The sequence below is a fragment of the Ursus maritimus genome, unplaced genomic scaffold (assembly GCF_017311325.1).
Source record: "Ursus maritimus isolate PB19 unplaced genomic scaffold, ASM1731132v1 scaffold_36, whole genome shotgun sequence".
Classification (NCBI taxonomy): domain Eukaryota; kingdom Metazoa; phylum Chordata; class Mammalia; order Carnivora; family Ursidae; genus Ursus; species Ursus maritimus.
In genome coordinates this window covers 8,430,198-8,439,842 of record NW_024426230.1, presented here as the reverse complement: position 1 = coordinate 8,439,842, position 9,645 = coordinate 8,430,198, and the positions used below count along the sequence as shown (strand labels likewise).

Sequence of the window (9,645 nt, the reverse complement as noted above, 5' to 3'; positions counted from 1 at the left end):
TGCCCTATCTAGAATAGCCAATTAGTTATTCATCACATCTCCATGTTTTATACTCTGCATAATACTGTAGTATTAGCTAATGCTTCTTTATTAACTGGATTATTGTCCATTTCTCCCCACTAGAATGTAAGGTCCATGGGAACAAAGCTCTTCTCGTTTATTCTCTATCCCCAATGGCAAGAACAGTCCTCCAAATGCATGAAGTATTTGATAAATACTAGATAAATGAATTAAATCTCAGGGATACTCTGCATTTTTTTTTTAAAGACCTCCAAGTGATTCTGACATCAGCCAGAAAGGAAACCACTGGGCTAATACCTGCCTTGTTATTCTCACTCTACTGGGACATTGAGGGTGGTGAGAAGTGATCTTGAAAAATGCAAAACCAGGTCAAACAAACGAAGCATTGCTTTCTTTTGCTAGGCCTTTAACCATACTGATTCCAAGACCTAGTATATGCTCTCCTCAACATTCCTAAGCTAGTCAGTTCAGGAACCATCTTTTTTAATAACTATAAACACTAAAGACAATTATTTTGAATTATTTACTTTGTTTCCCCAATCTCAAACATTCTGATGTGCATTAGATACACAATAAGTGTTTCTTGAATTACACTGCTCAGAGATTTGCTCCAGCCCACTGGGCTTGCTATAACTTACATGTTAATATTAGCTACCATTTCTTTAACACTTACCACGTGCCAGGAACTGTGCTAAGCCCTGATCTATACTATCTCATTTATTCTCAAAAGAATACTTCAAAAGAGGTGTTTTCTTTCTTTCTTTCTTTTTTTACACTTACAAATGAGAAAACAGACTTGGAGAGGTTATACATATGTAAGTAGCAAAGCTGAGATTTATATCTAGGTTTTTTTTTCTATCCTATACTGTTTTGTGGAATCAGTGTAGTGCATCACTATTTTTAGTGTATTATTTCTGCCCCAAGTCATTTATTTACTAATAATGGAACCCAGGAGAAGCTCTCAAATATCTCTGTGAGTCTTAGTCTCTTTACCTATAGAATCAGGAATTAGACAAAATTAATTCCTTGGGGGGCACCTAGGTGGCACAGCGGTTAAGCGTCTGCCTTCGGCTCAGGGCGTGATCCCGGCGTTATGGGATCGAGTCCCACATCAGGCTCCTCCGCATGAGCCTGCTTCTTCCTCTCCCACTCCCCCTGCTTGTGTCCCCTCTCTCGCTGGCTGTCTCTCTCACTGTCAAATAAATTTAAAAAAAAAATAAAATAAAATAAAAATTAATTCCTTGGCCTCTTTCAACTCTAAAAACTATATGCAGGTATGAGTTCCTAGACTTTCGAGCATTTGATTTTGCAACATCATTTGCTTCTGCTTTTCTATATATTTCATACTGTGATTATATCAAAACAACATAAAACAGTTTCCATTTCCATGACTTCTTTTCTTGAAATCACAAGACTTTATCTGAAATATGAAAAGTGAAATGAAGTCACATCACCAAAGCCACAGAAGAGAAGATACTTCCTCAAACACAGTCTGCATATTTCTCAACAGAGTTAATCTGCTTTAACTACCTATTCGAAAAAAATGCTCACTAATTAGAGTATTTCTGAGAACAGTTATGAAAGAGTTAAATTTTAGCCTATCTAATGATGGTACTAGCCCTTGTACATTTGGGGATGTTAAACACTAGTCCATAGTACATTTGTTATTTATGAATTTTACTAATTGTAACATTTGAAAATACAAAGTAAAAGAGGAGGAAAACCTAGTCCACACACTCCCCCTTTTTTATTAATAAAACAGCATAAGGCAGTGGAAGGAGCCCTTGCTCTTCTGTTGGTGAAAACTACTGTTGGGGCGCCTGGGTGGCTCAGTTGGTTAAATGTCTGCCTTGGGGTCAGGTCATGATCCCAGGGTCCTGGGATCCAGCCCTCGGTCCAGCTCCTGCTCAGCGGGGAGCCTGCTTCTCCCTCTCCTTCTGCTGCTCCCCCTACTTGTGCTCTCTCATGCTCTCTCTCTCTCTCAAATAAATTAAAAAAAAAAAAAAAAGCCAACTGTGAACCACTTAACTCTGCATCTCAGTTTGCTAACCTTCAAAATTAGCAGGTTTGAACCAAACGATACCTCAGGTTGTTTCCAGATATGTGAATTAACCCGAAGGGCACGAAAACTGGGCAAGAAATCACTTAAAATGCAGCAGCAAGTTAAAAAACTTATCCTGAAGCAAAGAGGATCAGTTCTTAGGGTGAAGGTCACAGTCCCAAATGAATTAAGAACTAAAATTTAAACCTATTTCTAATAAGGCTACAGTAGCAACAAAAGCTTTAAAATTCTAACACAAACTAAATAACTGATTCCTGAACTTCAACACTGAAACCACACTATTTTTCTCTACTGGCAGTGCAGAGATCAAGAGGAAGCTGAGCAGGAAAGAAATCAGGACACTGAGATCAGCACAGAAGCTAATCCTAAAAAATGTCAGAGATGGATTGGAGAGAGGAAAATAGGAAATAAACATATTACCTATGTTGTAAGACTTCCTTCTCAGTAGAAGGAAATTAATCCCAACTCTGTGTTCTTTCCAACCATTCTCAACAATTGTACAGATGCAAAGGACAGATAATAGTCTTCATCTTTCCCAACTAAATAATACTAATCTTTGCCCTGTCTTCACACATTTCATTTTAATGTGAAACTTGGTGTTTGTTTTTCTTGCTGACCATTTTCACTCCAGCAGGATTAGGTAGCTCGTCTCCAGACTCACTTTTTTCCATGCTTGATATTTACCACTTCGCTATGTCCCCCGCACCATGCTCCATATGCTAATGAACATGCCCCACTCAAGGCAGAGTGGGTGTCTGGTGGGACAACCACATATGAGAAGGTCATTTTTTATCAGTGTTTTAACACCTGCAACAAGTTTATCAACCTTACATAGAATGACTGTTTATGGAATTTTTTAAATCTCTTCTTAAAATGGAGAAATGATTTGAAGAAGTACTCCTTTCTCTACTTCCACCTCTTTAGCATACATTTCCCAGAAAAAGGAACTGGGAAAGAGCAAGAAGACCTCACGGAATATTTAATAGTAGGTTCGAAGTTGGGGAATAGGCTCAGCAAGAAGAAAGGCAGAAGAAATGAAGTCAAAGTGTCACTGATTTTTTGTCTCCATCCGTGGAGAGAAAACTGCTGGTTGAGAGTCCCTCTGGCCCGCCTAAGACCACCTGACATGCAGATATAACTCCAAGGTAAGATTCCCTGGGCCAACAGGTTTTATCCTGGGGCTACGACCTGAACAAACCCTCTAGGTTTACTCCAGATCAGCTTTCCAACCCCAGAAACTCCACGGGAGGCACCTCCTTAGGATTCACTGAATCATATGAATCACTTGGTGATTAAAACTGAATCACCTGCTGCAAGGAAATCTGGGGAAATGGGGGTATAATTTTCTAGTCCCTGTGGTGGGCAGTGAGGGGGAGACTGTAAGTGGCTGTGCTATTTGCCAGAGAACAGTGCCTCCCACAGCAACTAACTCAACAGGAAACCAGAGGCAGGGCCTAGAGATCCTGCAACCACCAACATGTATCCAAAATCTCCAGATTTGAGCATTATAAAGGAAAAGTATCATTTTGCGGGAAGGCCAGTGCTTTATTTTTTTAATTAAATGCTGTTGCATTAAATAGGATAGGTCATTGCTAATGATGAACACTGTTTGAGAGAACATTTGGCAAATTTGTTTAATTCTTGGGAAAGTTTTTAGAGATTTAGTAGAAAAGTTAGAAAAGAACATACCACTTACTGTCACTTCTGTACTACTACATTACAATGAAGTATCTAAATTAACACAGATCCGCTTCCTGAGTTCTCATGCCCCCCCCCCCACAGTAGCACAGTGGCCCCAAGCAGAGGGAGGTCCACCTGGAAGACTGTGTGCCAAAGGGATCAATATAGCAAGGCCTCAAAATAACTCTAAATCTAAGAACTTCTGCCCCAATAGATGAACATTTAGATTTTTTTTCAGAAATCACTGCTGGTCCTCTGGATTTCAGTATAAAAATGTGGCGGAGGAAATGAATGTGGCCTGCAGTATTAAAAGGGCAAAATGAAGTACTTGCTAGCTTTAATATAACAGGTTGAGCAAAATATTAGGTAAAAAGTTTTTGAGTGCTGAATGTGTGCCATGAAGGGAGCTAAGTGTCTTATATACATTATGTCATTTCATCCTCATAAAAACTCATTGGGGTTTAGAAAGTGAAAGAGGCTCAGAGTTAAGCATCCACAAAGCTGGTAAGTGGTAGAGAGAGAATGGAAACCCAATTCTGTGGGATGCCAGAGCCCAGGTTCTGCCCCACTAATTTATACTCAAACACTTTAAGACCACGTTAAAAGATCTTTAAGAGTGAAGAAATTTCCTGGTTATGTGCAATAAATCAAAGCTCCTAGGAAACTTTATATGCTATTCAGAACCACTACGTGTGTTGATTTTGCTGACTACATTACTTTCAGATGCCCTTCTAGAACTCAGCCACACAATTGTTTAAAAAAAAAAAGTCCCTATAATTCAGGTATCCAGTGTTTTATATGCACATACACAAAAAGACCATGCGTGCACGTGTGCGTGCGCACACACACACACATCGCAGACATACAAATACCACATAAACACATACAAACACCCACAAACACTACATAAACACACATAAACACAAATAAATGCACATAGACTGCAGACACCACACACCATACACACAGAGATCACACACTCCTGCACCACAGAGACACAGATACACAGATCACAGATACAGACACACACACCTCCATGCACACCCCACAGATTCAAACACACACCACAGAGACACACACAAGACTAGATACCCACACACGTGCAGACAAATAGACCACACATATACAGACAGACCAAAGACACACCACATAGACACAAAGACAGACACACATACACAGATAGATACACAAAGGCCATCCACACACAGTATCAGAAATTCTCCATGCAATTTTGTTTCTCCTTTTCTACTCATGCCTCAGTATTTCTTCCGTTTCCACCATATTCATCTTCTCATTCACATCTCACCTCCTGAGGCTGGTCTGTGCTCTCCATCCCACTGCATCCCAAATCAGGAACACGACCTCTTTTCCTTCGATTCCCCAAGGCAACCACCAATACAAGACAGTTGTGATTAATGAGAAGGGACATTACACCGTGTCAAAGCATAACAAATGGATTAAAATTGAATATAAGACAACTCCTCATTTTAAATCCTCTGTGTCATTTCTGCTTCTCAAAATATCTCATTGACCTTTTCTCCTCTTCAGGCCTCCTAACCTCCTGCGGTGTTTTTCCTGTGCCCCCCTCTTTTAAGTCCATCCTCACTCTTCCCTCTTCTCACGGTCCCAGGGCCTTCACAAAGCCTCTTTCTCAGATTCCCACTCTTCCAGTCACCATTGCCTACCCACTGCATGTCCTTAGACTTCACTTTTTATTCAAAGCAGACTAAGGTATTTTCCTGAAGAGGGCCATTTTTCTACTTTGGAGAAAAATTTTGCAACTCCCTTAGAAGACAGAATTAACTTAAAGCAATTGTGATTTTAATACCAATTATTTTATTTCTTCTCTCCATATATTCTTAAAATGTTTTTGCTTAGTAAAAAAAAAAAATCATTAGCAACTTCCACTAAAGCAATTTATCCAATTTATCAAAAACCAATTTGGTGATATGACTGTTATATATAATAGCTATTTTCCAAAACATTCTCAGGTTCATATTTTCAATACTATAGGAATCATTATCCAAGAAATGGGATAGTTTGGATCATCAAATACTCTGATTCATGGAGCATTATCAAAACACTACATATGAATTACCAATTTTCAAAGAAGTAACATAAAACACTGGTAGGGTTGCCCACCTGCCACAATGGAGGCACAGTGGGAAGTGTTGATAAATAAGAAATGTAAGCCCTATAAGCCTTACTTTCTCTTCTATTTAAATATTTGTCCTTATGAGGAAAAAAAGAAATGACTTTTTTATAAAGCTCCTGGCATATAAAAAGTATTAGATAAATATCAACTCCTTGACCTCTCTCCCTCTTTTCCTTCCCCAAGTAAAAGTAAGTAAGAACTACCGCTATCTTCAACAGTGCATGTTCCTCTTTGATGATTTTGAAGGCACTTTACAACCTTTTTTGGAGGGAGGGAGCAGAGAGAGAGAGAGAATCTTAAGCAGGCTCCACGCCCAGAGTAGAGCCTGATGCAGGGCTCGATCTCACAACCCTGAGATCATGACCTGAGCCAAAATCAAGAGTCAGATCCTTAACTGACTGAGCCGCCCAGGACCCAGCATGTCACCCTCTTACGGTGCCTTAGCCTAGGACTCCCAAATGAATATCGGTTCTTATCACATGCTGACTGTTAAAATGCTAGCTAACAGCATTTACTACATACAATAATTAGCTCATGGGAGAAATCGAATTGTAGCTCTGAATGATTACTGATTTGCAGTAGTTGTCAGTTTTGTTACTCAATTTCATTTGCAACATTTACCCTAACCAAGTCTTAGGTAAAACTGATCCTACATTGCCTTATTCAAGAAGTTATGACCATCAAGGAGGGTCAGACTTATGGTTCACTTCTAAATAGAAGATTTTTAGGGGCACCTGGGTGGCTCAGTCATTAAGCGTCTGCCTTCGGCTCAGGGCATGATCCCAGGGTCCTGGGATCGAGCCCCGCATCAGGCCCCTCCGCTGGGAGCCTGCTTCTTCCTCTCCCACCCCTCCTGTTTGTGTTCCCTCTCTCACTGGCTGTCTCTCTCTGTGTCAAATAAATAAATAAAATCTTTAAAATAAATAAGTAAATTAAATAAAATAAATAAATGGAAGATTTTTAGCTACCTAAATTAATTACTTCAAGTCAAAATATCCCAAACTATTTCTCTTTCACATTAATTTCATCTGTAGTATTTCTATTTTGGATGCTCAAATTAATCTGATCTTAATTCGTCATATAAAATAAAGATATAAAGCTTAGGGAAATATCTGATTTGTATTATTGTGGAAATATTATGTTTGCCATTTTATAATTTTTTTTTAAAGATTTTATTTTATTTATTTAACAGAGATAGAGACAGCCAGCGAGAGAGGGAACACAAGCAGGGGGAGTGCGAGAGGGAGAAGCAGGCTCATAGCAGAGGAGCCTGATGTAGGGCTCGATTCCACAACGCCGGGATCACGCCCTGAGCCGAAGGCAGGCGCTTAACCGCTGTGCCACCCAGGCGCCCCATTCATTTTATAATTTTTTTTAAAAGTAGGCTCCACACCCAAAGTGGGCCTTAAACTCAAGACCCTGAAATCAAGAATCTCATATTCTACCAACTGAGCCAGTCAGGTGCCCCTACGTTTGCCTTTTTAAAAATAGTGTCATTTTGACCATTACTATGCAAAAAGTACTGTTTACATTTCCATATTTTACCTTTTTTTTTTTTTTTTTGCTTCTTTTTTGTGGTTATTTTCTGTTTCTCTCTCTACAGGTAATTATGGATCTGGTCAACTTTACTGATTTGCTCAATGTCTCTACTTTAGCAAGAAACAGCACTCATTTTCCAGTTCCTGCCTCAAACGTGATCATTGCTTTCCTGCTGTGCATGGCAGTTATAATTGGTACCATCACCAATGGTCTCTACCTGTGGGTGCTAAAATTCAAGATGAAAAAGACTGTCAATACACTCTTATTTTTTCATCTCATTCTCTCCTACTTTATTTCAACATTGATTCTACCATTTATAGCCACTACCTACCTTCAGGACAATCACTGGAGCTTTGGAACTGCCATGTGCAAGGTCATCAATGCCACCTTGTCAGCAGGGATGTTCGCCTCTATTTTCTTCCTCTCGGCCATCAGCGTTGACCGTTACCTTCTCACTCTTCACCCAGTGTGGTCACAGCTGCACCGAACCCCACGCTGGGCTACCGGCATCATCCTGGGAATCTGGCTCTCTGCCACTGCCCTCGGCATGCCCTATTTGGTTTTCAGGGAGACACAGGATGACCATAAAGGAAGAGTGACCTGTCAAAATAACTATGCTGCCTCTGCTAAGTGGGAAAACAAAAAGATGCAAACATTAGGGAAAGGGATTCATGTAGCCTGTTTCATCAGCCGCTTCTTGCTGGGCTTCCTTCTGCCTTTCTTTATCATCACCATTTGTTACAAAAAAGTAGCCAACGAGATGAAAGAGAGAGGCCTGTTTAAATCCAGTAAGCCCTTCAAAGTCATGGTGACCGCCATTCTCTCTTTCTTTGTGTGCTGGATGCCCTACCATGTACACCAGGGCTTGCTTCTCACTAAGCACCAATCAGTACTTTTACAGGTGACTCATATACTTACAGTGATAACCGTTTCTTTCAATGCTCTCTTTTCTCCTACACTCTACCTGTTTACTGGGGAGAACTTCAAAAATGTTTTCAAGAAGTCCATTCTTGCTCTGTTTGAGTCAACATTCAATGAGGACTCTTTGGCTGAAAGGACACAAAACCTAAATTCAGAAGCCTACATTTGAATTTTGGATCCCAGAGGAATCAATGGACTCTTAATCAATTATGCCACTGGAGATGTACCCTCTGCTTTTATAGAATATAATCCCTATATTAGAGAGACATCTAGGCTAAACCATGGCTAGATGTATGAATATTAACAGGGCTGTAAGAAAGCAAGCAATGGGTGATGTTCAAATGTAATTATTTTTATTCTGTTTTTATTGTGGTAAAATATATATAACATAAAATTTGCCATTTTCGCCATTTTAAAATGTACATTTCAGTGGCAATAACTACATTCACAGTGTTTTGCCACCATCCCCACTATCTACTTCCAAAAATTTTTATTATCCCAAAGAGAAACTCTGCACCAATTAACTAATAACTCCTCATTTCCCCCTCCCCACAACTCCTCATAAATTCCAATCTACTCTCTGTCTCTGTGAATTTGCTGTTCTACATAGTCCACGTAAGTGGATTCATACAACATTTCTATTTTGTGCCTGGCGTATTTCACTTAGCATGATGTTTTCAAGGTTCATCCATATTGTAACATGTATCAGAACTTTATTCTTCATGGTTAAGTAATATTCCATTGTATGTTTATTCCATTGTGTGTTTTGTTTATCCATTCTTCTGTTAAGGGACATTGGGGTCGTTTCTACCTTTGGCTATTGTGAATAATGCTACTGTGAACACTGATACATGAGTATGTGTTTGAGTCCTTATTTTCAATTATTTTGAATTACTGGGTCACATGGCAATTTTATGTTTACCTTTTTGAGGAACCACCCACACTTTTCCACAGCAGCTGTACGATGTTACATTCAGCAATATGCAAAATTTTCACTTTCTCCACACCCTTACCCACACTTACTATTTTCCCTTTTTTTTCCCCAATTATAGCCATCCCAGTTGGTTCAATTCCAAATACCAATAGTGTCAACTGATCTGACTTTTCTGTCACAAAATCTTCTAGCAAATAGACATTTGGACCAAGATCCCTCTTTACTCACATAGCACCTAAATTATTTAATTGGTATGGACAAAATTTAACATGGGAATCACAAAACACTGATTTTTTCACATCTATGTTAAAGTATAAAGAATTTATACTATAA

General features: G+C 39.3%; 1 protein-coding gene across 1 annotated transcript; it reads left to right on the top strand.

Moving 5' to 3' along the window:
• The first annotated feature begins 2,876 nt into the window (after window positions 1-2,876).
• On the top strand, window positions 2,877-9,224 carry GPR33 (G protein-coupled receptor 33). The gene is made up of 2 exons (XM_008710412.2): window positions 2,877-3,228; window positions 7,522-9,224. Exon 2 carries the CDS (start codon window positions 7,528-7,530, stop codon window positions 8,545-8,547), a length of 1,020 nt encoding a protein of 339 aa, XP_008708634.1. The 5' UTR covers window positions 2,877-3,228; window positions 7,522-7,527; the 3' UTR covers window positions 8,548-9,224.
• The last annotated feature ends 421 nt before the right edge of the window (window positions 9,225-9,645 follow it).

Bases quoted from the DNA above. Each gene is read 5' to 3' on its own strand.
- GPR33 (XM_008710412.2), top strand. From the start codon at position 7,528: ATGGATCTGGTCAACTTTACTGATTTGCTCAATGTCTCTACTTTAGCA.